At 54.2% G+C, this 16841-nt stretch overlaps 1 protein-coding gene across 5 annotated transcripts in view; it reads left to right on the top strand.

The window, feature by feature from the left end:
- CTNNBIP1 (catenin beta interacting protein 1) overlaps positions 1-16042 on the top strand; it is a 47078-nt gene extending 31036 nt beyond the window's left edge. For all 5 annotated transcript variants that reach the window (XM_044391431.3, XM_044391429.3, XM_057305167.1 and 2 more), the window contains one exon: positions 13632-16042. In XM_044391431.3, coding sequence (XP_044247366.1) covers positions 13632-13690 — 59 coding nt within the window. In that variant the 3' untranslated portion in view covers positions 13691-16042. The remainder of the gene's footprint in view (positions 1-13631) is intronic.
- The last annotated feature ends 799 nt before the right edge of the window (positions 16043-16841 follow it).

The raw sequence follows: 16841 nt of genomic DNA, 5'->3' as shown, positions 1-16841 counted from the left end.
ACCCCCTGCCACGGTGACTTCATGCACCGTGAACAGCCATAGCAAATGGCTTTCAGTTCCTGTCTCGGGCTGGCTGGCCATTGTGCCTTTGCATTTGCATGTGGGCTGCCGGGAGCTCAGCCCTGACCCCCAACCTTCCCCTACCTCTCGCAGGCTGGGCCAGGCCCTCCTGTGATTACCATCACACATGTGCACCCCACCTGTGCTTCTCCCCACACCGTCTCCCGGTCCGTCTCTTGAGCAACTCTGAGCCCCTTCAGCTTGGGACTGTGGCTTTCCCCCTTTGTATTTCTGGGGCTGGGCCCCCATAAGCCCCAGGGCATGCTTGGACAAAAGAATGGACCAGGCTGTGGGCCTGAGGGCCCACTGTCTCCCAGAAAGGCAAGAACATGGAGCCAATTCTCTGAGCACTGTCTCCTACTCCCCGGGGGTGGCCAAGCAGACCCGACAGCCAGGCAGGGCTGACTCTGAGCCAGAGGAGATCAGTACCGCTCTGGGAAGGTCGCAGTGCTGAGAAAGCCAGCTGGAAGCGTGGGGGTCGAGAGCTGTAGCTTCCAAAAAGCAGGCTCGACAGAATGCTGAGTTCATTCCTTTCTTATCGCTGGTGCTACTCTCTCCATAACACATATTGATCTTTTTTCCTGGTTATAAAATAATGCACAGTCATTGTAGAAAGCGGGGGAAGGGAGAAGCAGCAGAAAAGCTGGAAGGATTGAATCCGACCACAAGGCTGCAAGCTCTATCACCTCCTGCTCAAGTTCCCATTAGCCTTTTAAAAATAGGCTCGTATCGGGCACCTGGGTGGCTCAGTCGGTTAAGCGTCTGCCTTGGGCTCAGGTCATGATCCCAGGGTCCTGGGATCGAGCCTCACATCGGTGTCTTTGCTCAGCGGGGAGTCTGCTGCTCCCCCTGCTTGTGCGCTTGCTTTCGCACTTGCGCTCTCTCTCTGACAAATAAAATCTTAAAAAAAAAAAAATAGGCGTGTATTTACATCATAAATTTGGGACCATACAGTATGAACATTTTAATATCCATTTTAACATCCACGTTTCACTTATGATAATTGTATAGTATTTTCTAAAATATTTTGTGTATTTATTTGAGATAGAGAGCCTTAGAGAGAGCACGAGCAGGGGGCCGAGGGGGAGGGAGAAACAGGCTTGCTGCTGAGCAGGGAGCCCGATACGGGCCTTGAACTCAGGACCCTGGGATCATGACCAGAGCCGAAGGCAGACGCTTCACCGACTAAGCCATCCAGGCACCCCAATAATTTTATAGTATTTTCAAACAATTTTCAGGAAAACATTTTAGCGATCGCATGACGTGCGGCCAGCTGGCTGTGGTATAGTTCGTTGACCAATCCTTTCCCATTGGGTTTTTCTTTCTCATTTTTGCTACTAATTACAGTGACAGCAAACATTGGTTGAGCTCCTACTGTGTGCCGGCTTCGTTGTCAAGCCGCACACAGGAGTGACCCCGGTGAGTCCCCGCGGCAGTCCTGTGAGACAGGTGCCGTCGCGGCCCCACCTTCGAGAGGAGAAGACGGGCCTGGAGAGGGTTAGTCGGCGCTGGGCCGCAGAGCCACGAGGGCAGGTGGGCGCCGAGCACCCATCCTCACACTTCAGCACTTCTTTTAAGATGAATTCTAGGAGTAGCTTTCAGGTCCTGTGCGTGTTTGAGCAGGGCTGTTTTATCTGAGGAACAGGCGTGATTTAGGCGATAATGTATTTCAGGAAGGTGCAGAAAACATTTGGAGTTTTTCGCTGCCTTTTAATCCCAGGCCCTTCACCCGAGGTGCCTTTGAATGTGCTGGTTCTCTGAGCGCTCTGTTGAGGGGATGGGACGCCCAGCGAGGGCCAGGCCCCGGCCCCCACTGGCACTCTGCCAAGCCTCCCTGTGACAAGGTGTCTACAGAACTCTCGTCCTTGTGCGGTGCCGTGGATAGGCGCTTGTCCGGTCTAGACGAGGCCCATTTTGTGAAGGAAGCTTCTGTCCCTTCCCTGCCCCGGGGCCTCCCAGGACATCCCTTGGTCGGCCGCCGCCCCCCCCTTGGCCGTGGGAGCCACAGTGCTGGCGCGGCCGCCGCTCAGGGCTGTTCCAGCCTCTGTCTGATCACACTCTTTCTCCAAGAGACTTTCCAGGGAAGGTCCCCAGCCTGGGCCAGCTGGGCTGTCCCAGGGCTCTTCTGGCTTTCCCCCCTGGAAGCCAGAGCTGCTGCTCAGGGTATGCCGCCAGAGAGCCTCAAATAGGTCATTTGGTCTCAGGGTTACACTGGGAACCTTGTTAAAATAGTTGTGGTCACAGGCAAACCCGCAGGAAGCCAGCGACTCCGGGGGAGGGCCTGCCACCACGCGGGCTTCACGGTTGACCAAGGGAGTGCCCTCCTCCACTCATGCCCCCCTTTGTGGCCCTCTCAGCGCCCCTGGTGAGGTGCTGGCATCACAGGCCCCATTCCCAGCCAGCTTCTTCCTGGAGCGCTCTCCCCCCCCCCCCCCCCCGTGGCTTCAGCTCTTTCACTGCCTCCACGGAGCCCTCTCGGACTCCTTCCGGGGTCAGCCCGTGCCCCTCCTTTCGCTCTGCAGCTCCCTGTGACCGTTCTTGCAGTGTAGCTGCTGTGCCGTTTGGGACCCAAAGCTGTGCTGTGTTCTCAGTGACACACTCAGCCCCTAGGCCAGCTTCTGGCCCTGAGCTAGGGTTTCCTGAATACTTGCACAGACCGGGCCTCCGGGAGGTGAGTCCTGTAAGAGCGGGGACCGTCTGCTGGGGGTTCTGTGTCCTCTCGTCCCCCAGGTGGGGCTCCAAGGCTTTTCCCAGAGGCTCCCAGCAACGACAAACTCTGGACTGAAATGGCAGTCAGGCCTCGGGAGAATTCCAGTCTATGGGGCAGGAAGATGATTTTTTTTTTTAACTTTAATCAACACTTAGATGAGAATTACCTGTAACCTAGTAATAATAAAAGTGAACCAAAAAGATCATAAACATTGAATCAGACTGAAAAGTCAATCAGAAGGATTGGGTACGTGATAACCCAGGTCACAGGAAAAGAAAAAAGCATCCCAAGACCGGGTCAGGGGTGTGCTGAAATGCAGGGCCGGTTGCCCCTTCCAGCCTCTGGTCCTGGCCTGGGAAGGGCTGCTTTGACCCTTCTTTACCCAGCCTAGTGGGTTCTAGTGCATAGAGCCAGATCAAGGGCCTCAGAGTCCTCAAAGCCCTCCTGCAGGACTGCACTGACCTCCCAACACCCCATCAAAGGCAGGTCTCTGTCTTGGAGCGGGGTGTCAAGGGGCTGCTCGGTCCAGCGTGGATGGGACAGTGTTGCTCCCTTTTGGCCATCAGTCCATGGGCCGGGCATGGTGCCAGGTGACAGCCCCCGCCCTCGAGCTGCCAGTCCAGCAGGGCAGACAGACGCACGAACAAATGCACAGATCGCAGTGTGACTCATCCCGAGGGAAGGGAAGCCCACCCAGAATTGCCGGAGTCCTGATGGATGTGTGGGAATGTGAGTGGGGGGGAAATCGGAGGAAGCCTCTGGAGCCTGCCCAGCGTGAGTGTTGGGCGTCATTGTGTCCCCCTAAGAGACGGGTGTGGGGTGGCCAGGTGGGTGGTGAGTGGCTGGGAAGGCACATGGGCTCTGGACAGAGTTCATCCTGAGGACTGCAAGGGGTCCCCACGGATCCAAAGGGGGGGATGGCTAGGTCAGATTGTCATCCGTTTAGGGTGAGCGCTGGTGAGAGGTCACAGGACACAGGGTAAGGCAGGGCGATAGTTGGAAGGTCACAGTGACCTTCCCCCACATGTGAGGCAATGCAGATATTTTTCAGAGGCAGGACGTTTAAGACCGAGGACCTGCAGGCTGTGTGAACCGGTGGGGTCAGGGTTTGAGACCCAGGGCCCAGTGGCCCAGTGCCAGAGGCACCGGATCTGAGTAGCTGTGGCGGAGAGGCAGGAAGGGGAGCTCCGAGGGGGAGGTGCCTGGGGGTGTCTGGCCGGGGTGGGAGCCAGGTCAGGGCTCAGGTTCAAGGTGGGAGCAGGTGAGGGGTATGGCCGGGGGGAGGCGGGGAGTCGAGGGAGGTCACACAGGGAGAGCAGGCAGAGTGAGGAGGGGAGGACGGAGCCCAGTGAGCACAGCTGTGAGGGCAGTGGGGAACGTGGTGCAGCTCCGGAAGGAGGGGAGGGGCAGCAGGGTCTTTGTCAGGGTCCCCCAGGCTTGTCATGAAAGGGTCAGGGGCAACTTTACTAAAACAGTTTCTGCGGAGCCCTGGCTGGGAGCCAGATTGCCGTGGGCCTGGGATCAGTGAGGAAATGGAAGTGGGAGGAGAGGTCTCTTTCAGAATGCTGTTGGACAAGGGACATCAGCTCAGGGGTGGGGTGGGGGGTCAGGGGACTGTCTGTAGCATTGAGTTCTCGGCGTACAGGCCACAGACCACGACCCCTGAATCACCGAGTGTATTTGTTAAAAATGCAGACTCCTGGGCCCCACCCCAGCTCCACTGAATCAGAATGCCTGCCAGCTGAGCCTGGGAATCTGCATTTGAAACCCCCCCCCCCGGGTGATTCTGATGCCCACTAGAATTTGAGGATATACCAGGGCTTTAGATGAAGACCTGGTCAGTCCTGACCCCTTACACCCAGTCCTCCCAGATTCTGTCCCTTCTGCATACAGCCGAGCTCTCTGGTCTAGGAGAGCTTACATTTTGGGGGGAACCGAAGAATTTGAGGAAAACAAGTACCTCACTGGGAAAACAAGCCCAGAGGTAGGGGGTATGTGTGTTGGGCTCAGTGGGGGTGTGGGAGGGCACGAGGTGGGTTTGAGGGAGCTTGTCTGGGACTAGAACAGAACAGGCGTACTACAACTCCAAGTTGTGACACCCCCCCACACACACACCAGAAGTTGTTTATGACGCTTTCTGCTGCAGACGTCATCCTGGCTGGTCAGATGGGTGGGCCAGGTGGGACTTGTCACATTTCACAGATGAGAAAATGGAGGTAGGTGTGCGGACAGGTTGCTCAGGTGGGCGGGGTCAGACCCAGGCCCAGCTGCTGGGGTGCCAGTGTCCCCTGAGGGCGCCTAAGCCCAGGGAGGCCCTCGCTGGCTGGTCAGGAGGCCCAGCGCCTCTGCCAGGATCCCGTCCCATGTCTGGTGCCGCGTGCTCACCTTCTGGCCGCCGGAGTGCCTGGTGCTGCGACTGTCAGCCTGGAGCCCGGGAGGCGCCCCCGAGCCCGGAGCCTGGTTTGGCTGCTGAGACCTTGGTGGATCTGTGGCCGCTGTCCCCATGGCAACCAGCGTCGTGCTGTCTCTAGGTAAAAGCCATCCCCTGGGAACTTGAGGCATCAGCGCTGAGATGTATCCGGCTCCGGGCTGCGGGGCCGTGGCTGCTAAAAACAGCGCGTGCCGCCCAGCGGCTTCGTCTGCGAGGAGCCCTCGTCCAGGGTGGCACTGGTGCCTCATCCCCATGGAAACTGTCCCCCGTGGAGGAGGGTCTGGGACCTGTTTTTCCAGAAGCCTGGCTGCCTGGCTCATCTCCCCGGAGCTCGGAGCTCGTAGCTGAGCCACGCCGCTTGGGGTAGCTAGGGAGCAGACCCTGTCGTATCGACAGCAGGCTCCTGGGTCTCAGGAGAAAGTGTCACAACCGAAGAGCCTTGGTGAGAGAAGGGGCAGACCAGGAGGTGGGAGTTACCCTGGACACTCTGGAGCATGTGGTCATGCTTCCTCTCCAGCCCATCAGCCGTGTGCATGGAGGATGGCCAGGGTTTGGCAGGTCAGATGCCCGGGACTGTTTGGAAGCCCTTGGCCAAAGCGAGCTTCCTTTGTTGTCTCTGGCTTCCAGCAGCCATGGGGATTTGAAGGACTACTGGACTAGTCCTAGGAGGCTCCGGCCAGCGAGGGACGCAGGGGTTTCAGAGAGCCTTGCTGCCTTCAGAGCCCGCCCCTCGGTTGTGAGAGGCAGGGCCTGCAAGAGCTCACCGCTCCAAGTTGGGTGATGGGGACACCCCCACCAGTGACTGATGCTGTTCCTGCGACTCCCCCCCTCACTCCAGTGACACCTGTGCAGGGCTGTATCCTGGACCATGGGGCCGGGGGCCGGCCGCCTTTGGGAGCTGGACCAGGCTTTCCATACCATGTGTCGATTTCTAGGCAGGGTCTGCCCTAAAAGCTGTCTCCCCTCCCCATCCACCTGTGAGTGCTGCTGCCGAGGTGGCCTTTGCAGCCTCCAGAGCTGGAAGAGCTCCCAGGGTCCGTCTGTTCCCCTGCAGCCAGGCGCTTTGGTGCAACGCAGGCAGGAACTGCATGGTCAGTGCGTCATAGCTGCCTAGGAGGCCTGGTCTCTTCCTTCCCCCATGCCTGCCTCTCGCTGGGCAGGGTCCCTCCTGGAGAGGGAGGGTGGGGTTCGGAGCAGTCCTTGTCGGCCCGAGGCTTGCGTGGTAGGGTCTGTGCATTTCCAAGACCAAGCTCCGCCTTTCCTGGAAAAGGGTGAAGGGCTCTGCTAGGATTTCTCCAGACGGGTTTGTGCAACAGGCCACGTGTACCCTCTCCACATCGGCCTCGGGGCTGTGGCTACCTCCAGGCTCCTCTTTCCTGTTCTTTGTCATGCATGATCACTGAGCCGCCTAGAAACTGACGGCTGATGGGAGAGTGTTCTAGCAATTCAGGAAACATACTGAGGTGCTTACATATTGATGAAAAGACCTTTGAAAGACTTTATGTTAGAGCCTCCATTAACGAGAGAGATTCTCCAGATGCTGGGGCTTGTCTCTGTGCCCCTGGGGCGTTGTCCATACCGTGCTGCCCTGGGCCCCCTGCCCCCAGCCCCCTGTAGGGAGCCTCACTTCTTGAGGGCCGGGTGCAGGTGCCTCCGTAAGCCGGACACGGCTGTGGGTGGGGCCGATGCTGGTGTGTGGAGCCTGTTCTGGGATTTCTGCGGCTGTGAATTCATCCTGAGCTTGCAGACAGACCAGTGAGCCCATTGTCTGTCTCCCGCCCCCGGCGGGGGGCCGGCTTCTCTTTTCTAAGCTCCTGCATAGTTGTCATTTTTCTCTGCCCAGTCACTTGACTGGACTCTGTTAAAGGGGCAAAGCTGGCATTGGGCGTGGGATGGGTACCCTGCCCTGGTTCAGAGAGCTGTGTTCTCACCAGCGCCTTGGCCCTGTTGCCCTAGCAGGTGAACCATGGGACTAGGGAGACATCTGGCAGAGCTCTAGGTCAGGGCGGGGAGTTGGGGGCAGGAGGGAGGGGTCTGGGCTCAGGGGTCCTCCCGGGATGGTGCTCTGGGCTCCACGCTGAATTCTCTCCAACTCTCCCAGAGCTGTTTTGGTGGTGTTTTTTAAATCCTGGGTCTTGGTTCCATTCTGATAGGGGCAGAGGGATGGGTCTGGTCTCTGATGGGAAGCCTGAGCCACCACGGTGCTCTGGGTGACCGGAGCAGGTCAGTTCCTGCCTCCTCCTGAGGAGAAACGGCGATGTGTGGTGGTGGTGAAGACATGGACTTCAGGGTCTAGGTCAGGGTCCTTCCTGTGCCACTGACACACCGAGGTGCTTCGACTCTCTGAGCTTCAAGTTCCCCGTCTATAAAATGAGGATTCATCCTGTGTCCCAGGAACTCTCCCAGGTGCTGCGAATATGGGAGTGAACAAGATAAAGTCCTTGATTACGTGGAATGTGCTTTCCGGTAGGGAATCAGATCACGTCAATATATAACTCTGGAGGTCACTGACACAGGGCACGGCTTTAGAAGCTGTGGTCTGGGAGGGCCTGAGGAGCTGATTTTGCCCAGGCACTGGTTTAAAGTGCAAGAACTATGACATGAACTTGGGGAAGAGCACTGAGGCAAAGGAAACAGCAAGTGCAAAGGCCCTGAGGTGCAAGTTACTTGTGCCTGAAGGACGCAGAGCCCAGGAGGCCCGTGGCGATGGAGTGGAGTGAGGAGAGGGGTATGTATAAAAGGAGGTGAAGAGGCCGCCAGAAGCCAGAGCATGTCGGGTCTTGCAGGCCAGGTATGGGGTTTGGAGTTTACTTTGAGTGTGATGAGAAATCTTGCCTTAAGAAGCCTTTGGAGAGTTTTGAGCAAAGGAGTGGCAGGGTCTGACTTATGTTTTTACGAACTTCTTTCTGACTGCTGTGTGGAGAATGGACAATCAGCAGCCAGAGTGGGGAGATCCAGGAAAAGGGTTTACAGGAAGCTAGTGAGGGATGTGGGAGCCTGGACTGGGTGGTCGTAGAGGAAACAGCGATGTATTCAGGATATCGTTTTAAAGTAGAGCCAGGGGCACCTGGGTGGCTCGCTCACCAGTGGCAGAGCGTCCGACTCTTGATTTCGGCTCAGGTCGTGACCTTGGGGTCACGGGATTGAGCCCGTGTTGGGCTCTGCTGAGCTTAATCTCAGGGTTGTAAGTTTGAGCCCCACGTTGGGTGTAGAGATTACTAAAACAAAATGAAAACAAAAGCACTTCAAAAAAATAAGAGGGACACCTGGGTAGCCCAGTCGGTTGGGCGTCTAACTCTTGGTTTTGGCTGGGGTTGTGGTCTCAGTGTTGTGAGATCGAGCCCCGCGTGGGCTCCGCACTAGGTTGTGGAGCCTGCGTGAGATTCTCTCTCTCCCTCCCTCTTCCCCTCCCCGATCTCTCTCTCTTTCTCTGTCTCTCTCAAATAAATTAAATCTTTTAAAAAATAATAATAAAGGTAGAGCCAGGAACATTTGCTGGTGTGCTATACGTAGAGTGTGTGCGCACAGGACGGGGTGGGGGTGGGGAATCAGGAAGTACCCCCACCCTGGGTTTTTGAGCAACTAGAGGATGGCGGTGCTGTCACCGAGGTGGGGAAGGCTGAGGGTGGAGTGGGCTTGGGAGCCGCACCGCTTGGCATTCCACCAGCAGCGTGTGAGGGTTCCAACTTCTCCACCTCCTCCCTAACTCCTGTCATTGTCACTTTCTGATTCCAGCCATCCTAGTGGGTGTGAAGTGTCTCATTGTAGCTTCGGTTTGCATTTCCATAGTGACTAATGATGTTGAGCATCTTTGCGTGTGCTTGTTGACCATTCTTATATCTTTGGAGAAATCTCTATTCAAGTTCTTTGCCCATTTTAAAAATTGAGTTGACTTTTTATTATTATCGAGTTGTGTTATTTGTATATTCTGGGTACTGGTCCCTTCCCAGATTATATGACTTGCAAATATTTTCTCCCAGCCTGTTGCTTGCCTTTCCACTTTTTTTTTTTAATAGTAAGTCTTCTCATTGTAATTTATTTTAATTTTATTTTTTAAAGCTTTTCTTTTTTTAAGTTTATTTATTTACATTTATGTATGTATGTATGTAATCTGTAAACCCAGCGTGGGGCTCGAACTCACCACCGTTGAGATCAAGAATCACATGCTTCTCCAACTGAGCCAGCCAGGTGCCTCTCCACCTCCTTTTCACTTTTTTGGTGGTATCCTTTGAAGCATAAATGTTTTTAAGTTCGAGAAAGCCCAATTTATCTATTTTTTCCTTTATTGCTTGTGTTTAGGGTGTCATCTCTGAGAAATCCTGTCCTAACCCAAGGTCATAAAGATTTACTCCTGTGTTTTCTTGTAAGAGTTTTATAATCTTAGCACTTACAGGTAGGTCATTGGTGCATTTTGAGTTAATTTCTAAAATAACGGCGCAAGGTAAGGGTTCAACTTCATCCTTGTCATGTGACTATCCAGTTGTCCCAGAACCACCTGTTCACTTCTTTCCCACCCTATTGTCTTGATACCCTTGTCAAAACTTAACTGACCCTAAGTGGGAGGGTTTATTTCTGAACTCTTTGTTCTGTTCCATCGTCCTACACGTCTCTCCGTACGCCAGTCCCACCACGTCTTGTTTACTGTGGCTTTGTAGTAGATATAAAATCCAAAAGTGTGGGTCCAACTTTGTTCTTCTTTCTCAAGATGATTTTGGCTGTTCTGGACCCTTTGCATTTCCCTACAAATTTTAGGAGCAGCTTGTCAATTTCTGCAAAAAAGGCACCTGGGATTTTGATAGGAGTTGTGTCGAATTTCTTTCTATGATGTTTTCGCACAGTGATGTTTTGTACTTTTCTGAGTACAAATTCCATACTCCATTCGTTAAATTTATTGCTAAGTGTTTTATTATTTTTGATATTATTGTAAATGAAGTTGTTTTCTTCATTTCATTTGCAGATTATTCATCGCTAATGTATAGAAATACAAATGGCGTTTGTATGTCGATCTGGTATCCTGCAACTTTATTTGTTCTAATAGTTTTTTAGTGGATTCCTTAGGATTTTCTGTATACAAGATCCATGTCATCTTCAAATACAGTTTTACTTCTTTCCCGTTCCAATTTGGATGCCTTTTATTTCTTTTTCTTGCCTAATTGCCCTGAATTGAACTTTCAACACGACGTTGAATAGAAATGGCAGGAGTGGACATCCTTTCCTCCTTCCTAATCTTGAGCGGCGAAAACTTCCAGCCTTTTACCATTAAGTATGATAGTAGCTGTGGGTTTTTAGTAAATGCTCGTTATCAGATTGAGGAACCTCCCTTCTATTACTAGTGTGTTGAGCGTGTTTCGATGAAGGGGTGTTGAATTTTGTCAGATGTGTTTTCTGTGCCTGTTCAGACAGTTGTATGGTTTTTCTCCCTTTTTTCCTATCGATAGTCTGTGTTACATTAGTTGATTTTCAGGTGTTAAAACACCCTTGCATTTCTGGGGTAAATCTCACTTGTTCAGAGCATGGAATCCTATTTGTATATTGCCGTATTGTTTGCTAGGACTTTGTTGAGTATTTTTGGATATCACAGGTATTATGAATATCTGTATTCGTAAGAGAGACGGGTGTGTGTTCTCTTTTCTCACGATGCCCTCATCTGGTTTTGGCCATCTTCATCTCTTGGTGTGTCAGAGAGTGTTGAACAGGAAAGGCTGCTTAGCTTCTCCCCTCCCATGCTCACCTGCATCAGGTGGGAAGGGATGGACGGAAGCTCTGAGTCCTAGTCCAGACAGGGCCAGCCGAGCTAACAATGGGATGGACACAGCCCCGTCTGTAAAATGGTATAGGAAACCGGCTGACAGCCTGGAGGCAGTGGGCTGGGCCTTCCCGTTCTGAGCCTTGTGATGGCCAGCAGTGAGAGCACCCAAGGGAGCCACCACTTACTGGACTTTAAAGAGGGAGGGACCGTGGGGACCCACCTGAGGCCCCCAGCTCTACAGTTCTAAGAGCTCGATTACAACAGCTGACTGAGCAGCTCACCCTCCCTGTTAGGCTGTTGGGCCAAATTTCATGGAGAAGAGGAGAGAGGAAAGCAACATCCTTGCCTAGAGGCCTGCACAGTTCCCGGTCAGGCCCTCGTGGAATGACGAGAGCCAGCCAGCCGATGATAAGGACAGGTCAGACGATGCTCTGCAAGGGCCTGTCCCCTCTTGGTGAGGCCTGGAAAACAGCAAGCCCTTCAGGAACGGAGCAGGGCACAGGATGGGCAGCAGCTCTGTGGGCCCTTCCAGACCCGGCCCCAGCGGCAGGGTGGGAGGCTCTAAAAATGAAAGCTGCCGATTTCCCCACCCCAGCCGGGGACGGGAGACCAGCTGGCACTGTGGCGCCAGTGGGACTCTAGCAAACCTTCTGCTTCAGGTGTCTTGCTAAAGAGGAGGCGTCAGAGTCCCTGTGTGACCTTGAGGAGGTCACTTCCTTCCCCAACTCAGAGCGTAGCCCAGGTACACAGGCCAGGCAGACTGCAGTGCTGGGAGTCCTAGCCCCTGGGTCTGTTCCCCCTGCAGACTCACCATTCCCTCCTAGGGTAGCCAGTGCTATTTTTGTGCCTGCAACTCAGTATAGAGGCCTAAGGTCCCTGTGAGAGAGCCCACGAGGCAGGCAAGGAAGGAAGCAAGTGGGCTGCCACTGCTCGTGGCTGACCACGCCCCTTTCCCAGCCCCCGCCAGCCCCTCCTGATGAGTGCACTGGGCAGGCGGCGCCCGCCCGGGAAGAGCTGGCATCTGGTAGGTAACCAGCTCGGCTGCCATGCAGGGTATGATGTCATCTTGGATTCTGTGGTTGCTAGGAAAATTCTGCCTGCAGTGATATTTCGTGGTCCTAGGACTGAGGCGAGAACAGAATGTTCCCAAGAAGACAAGGGAAGGATTTGTAGGGCCTCCCAGGCAAAGGAGCCCCTATCCCAAGAAGTCAGATAATTTGAGCTTCTTTCTAGATGCCTGTTTCCCTGTTCAGGAATGGAAGTTATGCTGGCAACAGCAGAACCCCTCAAGGCAGATCGGGGTGTGAGTGGTGGGCTTGGTTCCCTTGGTGGCACCTTGGTGCGCTGGTGGACAGAGTGAAGGCCATCTCTGCGATGTCACGTCCTTGTGGGTGAGCCCTCCTCCTGCAGCACCCACAGCTGCAGGTGTAGTGGGACAGTTAGGAAGGAAGGGGGGAAGCCCCCTTGTGGTGTGGAGGAAGCTGGCCGACTCTGTGCTGGGGCTGGCCAGGCAGAATGCTGCCCTTCCCGGATTCTGCTTCACACTCCAGAAAACTCTCCCATGCACCACGCACACTGGCTCCCTCTTCTGTGGCCTTTCCTGTGTCCGCTCTTCCCATCCTCTCCTCCTGGGGAGAATCCCTCCAACGGTATAGAAGAGAAGTATGTCGGAGAGGCCACAGGCCACTGATTCTTGTTCAGGGCGTGACCGAGAACCGTCCTTTAGAAAAAGGGGAGGGGCACCTGGCCGGCTCAGTCGGTAGAGCTGCGACTTGATCTCGGGGTTGTGAGCTTGAGCCCCATATTGGGGGTAGAGATTACTTAAAAATTTTTTTAAAAATGCTTAAAAACAAATACTATGTTGAAAGAAAGAAAGAAAGCGAGAAGAGAAAGCAAGCAAGAAAGAAAGAAAGAAAAAGAAAAAAGGGAGAAAGCAGTAGGCCCCAGGGAGGGCAGGGCCCCGGGGGCGGGGCGGGACCTGCAGGTCGGCTCACCTTGCTCTGGTGGCTGCGGCAGGTTCCAGGTTCATATTTTAAGCTCTTTCCCTCCCCGCCCCCGCCCCCCCCCCCCCCCCCCCGCTCTTGCCTTTTCTGGCTGCATGTTAGAGCCTGTCTTGTGGAAAACAAGACAAAGGAAGTGATTTCATGAGTGCCTGGACCAGAATCTCAAATCCATGATTAAAAATAACAATAATAAAGATTCTGGCCATTATCTCTCTCTGTCGGAGCCAGGCCGACTGCAGGCTGGAAATGGGCCCGGCTGTGCGCCTTTGAGCAGGTGCCGGGTTTGGGCAAAGAGGGATGGCAATTAGAAGTCCCAGTGAGCAAGAACCTGCAGCGAGATCAAGACCCGAGTCTGGAGAAGAAAGACAGAGGTTCCCAGTGCCCCTGGCTTTGGCGACCACGGAGCAAAGGATGTGAGCCCTGCTCTAGGACCAGCAGCCCTGTCGGTGGCATAGCCTTGAGCAAGCCTCCGAGCCTCACCCCGACGGGCCCCCTGCCACCCTCCGGTGGGGCTGCTGGCATGTCCCCTGGCCAGGCTGCCTTGGAAGCACTGGGTACTGGGAAGGACCGCACTAGGGCAGACCAATGCTGAAACAGGGGCCCCGGCCGACTTGCATTGTCCTGACTGCAGCCCGACGCCAGAGGCCCATCCAACGGTTCTTTTCCCCTGGTCTGCAGGTGCAGAGGATGTGGTGATGGCGTTTTCCAGGTCGGAGACGGAGGACCGGAGGCAGTAGCGGTGAACCCCTTGGAACACCCTGGAAGCTGGCAAGGGCCAAGAGATCTGTGTGGACCTCGGCCAGCTGAGTGGCAGCAGATCACCTTCCCGATTCGCCCGGCCCCTACACCCCCCAACCCCACCCCACAGTCACTCAGCAGGGCTGACATCGAGGGAGTCACCGGTGGTGCAGTTACAATTGGCTTAAAGGGACGGACTCATGATTGGCTGCAGAAAGAAACCCTTTTATTTTTAAATCTTGACCAACAGAAACCTTTTATTTTTATTTCTGACTTTTTCTTTTTTCTTTTTTTTTTTTAATTTGCGCCTCGGTATATGGCTTCCCAGGAAGCTCTCCGAGATCTGGTGCTTTATTTAGGTCACTTTTTAGGAATGTGAAGAGGCCCGATTGGCTGCTTAAACTGGAAAAGGATTTTGATTGGCTGGCTAGTGGGAAACGGTTTTTTTTCTTTGATTGGCTGCAGGTGTTCTGCTGATAGCAACAGCTCCTCTCTTGAATGCTGAAAACAGGGTTCGGGACATTGGTTGTTATATTTGACTTGAAAAAAAAAAAAGAAAGAAACCAAGTGCGCTTTGCAATATTTATTACACAAAGAGCTTGCTGCTGCTTTCCCATGTTTTGTTTGTGTTTGCTGTTGATTGGTTTCTGATACGTGTGTTTGGTTTCTCATTGGCTCATCCATGACTCCCGTTGCCATGGGTTGCCCCCACTCTGCCGCGTGCGCAGTCCCTCTCCAGCCGGGGATCCACCTGGAGAGTGCATTTGCTTTAACGACCACACCTGGCTCCCCCAGCGAGGGGACCTCCAAGACCCCATGCAAGGTCTACAGCTGGAAAACAGAGCCCCCGAAGAGGTTTGTGCTGTCCTGAACGCGCAGACCGGAGCTTAGAGGTGACCGTTAGGCAGGATTTATGTGCGTCACTTCCAAGGGTTGGCAACCAGCCAGCTCCCCGTTGGGGGAATGGAATTGCTCGATCGCTGGCTGGGCCTCTCTGGCCTGCCCGTGCTGAGCAGAGGAGGACCACACTGGGCGGCTGCCTTTTCAGCCCTTTCCTCCAGATCTACTTCTGGAGGCCTCGTCTGGGGTTCCTGCTGTAAAGGGCAGGAGCTTCTCCCAGCTGTGAGACCCCACCGTGTAGCAGAGGTCTCTGCCTGGGAGCCCGGAGCCTCACAAAGCCTGGCTCACGAAGCCCGGGAAGCCTTCAGCTCTAAACCCCCAGCCCTGACCTCCGCCAGCCAGGCTCCCAGGGTGCCGGCCGCTGGGCAGTAGGCCCTGGGCAGCACTCGGAGTTCTCGGATCCCAGGCCCGAGCCCCTCACTGCACCGCCTTCCGAAGGGTCTCTCTCCATGTCAGCCTGGAATGGACAGAGTCGTTGTTTGTTTATGAAGTGCCACCTGAGACAGCTGGCTGGGCTGTCACTGAGCAGGTCCCACCAGGCTGGCCCTCAACCCAGGTCCCTGGAAACACACTGCCAAGCAGCCGTATGTGAAGAGCTGGAAGGACCCCAGGTCTTCGAACTGTCCTCCCCCTTCCCTTGGGGGTGGCCTGCCCTTCTCCCTGTATCTCTCACCAGAGCAGAACCTGGGTGGGGAGGTGGTGAAGGATTAGGCCTCAGGGATGGGAGCCTCTGCCCTCCTCCTGAGATAGTAAATGGCTGAGGCCTCCTTTTTTGCCCCAGGTACCCAGAGCCAGGAGAAGATTCTCGGAGCCAAATTTCCGCCTTCTCAGGGCTGGGGCTGTCATGGATCCCAGGAGCTGACCTGGGACCATATGGGCAGTTCATGCTGTGCTCTGAGCATCGTCTGGGCCTTGCTCCAGGAGGACCTGTGTATCACAGCATAGATGGCCCTGACATCCTCCACACGCAGGCGCCTGGCCCTAGTTAGCTGACCTGGTTAGGCTACCCTGCAAAGATTGTTGATCCCCAGGGAACGAGGACCGTGCGGACTCCGGCAAGGGCCTGAGAGCATCTTCTTCCAGGAGAGGTGGGACGTGTGTGTACTCACAGACACACTCCCAGCTCGGTGTCCTGCGGCTCCAGCTGAGCCCCTGGGGAAGCCCCACCTCCCAGGTTATGACATCTGTCACCAGGCACCAACACAGTGTTGCCATTTGCCCTCTCTTTGTACCTGTAGCCCCCACGAAGGGTCCGTGTCCTGGCCAACGGCGTGTTCTCTGCCCCAGCCTGCCCTTGTCAAGGTCATGGGCCTCCCTCTTGTAACAGCGATGGCCCGATCTGTCTTGTCGTCTGAACGGGAGACACGAAGGTGTTGCTGTGGCTTCATATTTCAACTAAAAATATTATCTGTTAGAGAAAAAAAATTAACAATAAAGATTTTTAATAGCTTGTTGCGTGAGTTGAGTTATCTCCCTCAGAGCTGGGTGCACTCACTGATTCCCCGTGTCTCATGGGCTCTGCTGCCGGGCCTTCTCTCCTCAAGGAGGCACCATAAGGAGGGTCAAAAATACCACATTTGCTAGTTTAATTGTCTGCGACCTGGAGTGGAGCTCGGGCTTTGGAAGTATTCTGAGATCTACCTAGCCCAGCTCTTGGGTTCATAGAAGGCTGAGCCCCCTTTTTGGGAGATTCTAAATATCATCCTAGATCGGACTGAGGTCAGTAGTCTTCAGAGGTGACCTTGTCCCTCCATGCTCCTGAGCAGACAGACACTGAGCACCCTGAAAGGTGCTCCCTCCACCCTACACACCCGGCATCCTGTGTGATGGCAGTGGTCTTGGGCTGCTTGTAACAAAAGTCCAAACAAAATATCCGGTCCTTCCGTCATCCCAGAAATGAGAGATTTATTGGTGTTCAGCTGTACGTTCAAGTTTAGAAGCTGAAATCATTTCTCCTTTAGGAATTTTTGCTTTGGAAGCATTTTCTAGAATCTATCATTTCCACCTTTCATCATTCCATTTTAGGTCTTTTTTTTTTTTCTGCTACATGGACTCACTGCTTCTATTTTCTTTTCAAAGAGTTTCGCTGGGTGCTAAACACTGGGGTTCATAGACTAGGAGGACGGATGGCACAGTCAACATCATTCACTCTTGTGAACGTGTTGGGAGAGAGGTTGACGGTTGCCTAGCAGCCCACGCAGTGGCCAGATGTGTGTGTCACCTCTGAAATAGCTCTGAAAAAGGTTTATC

The sequence above is a fragment of the Ursus arctos genome, unplaced genomic scaffold, assembly GCF_023065955.2.
Source record: "Ursus arctos isolate Adak ecotype North America unplaced genomic scaffold, UrsArc2.0 scaffold_32, whole genome shotgun sequence".
Classification (NCBI taxonomy): domain Eukaryota; kingdom Metazoa; phylum Chordata; class Mammalia; order Carnivora; family Ursidae; genus Ursus; species Ursus arctos.
The sequence above is the reverse complement of the archived record's forward strand: the minus strand, read 5'-3'. Positions and strand labels throughout refer to the sequence as shown.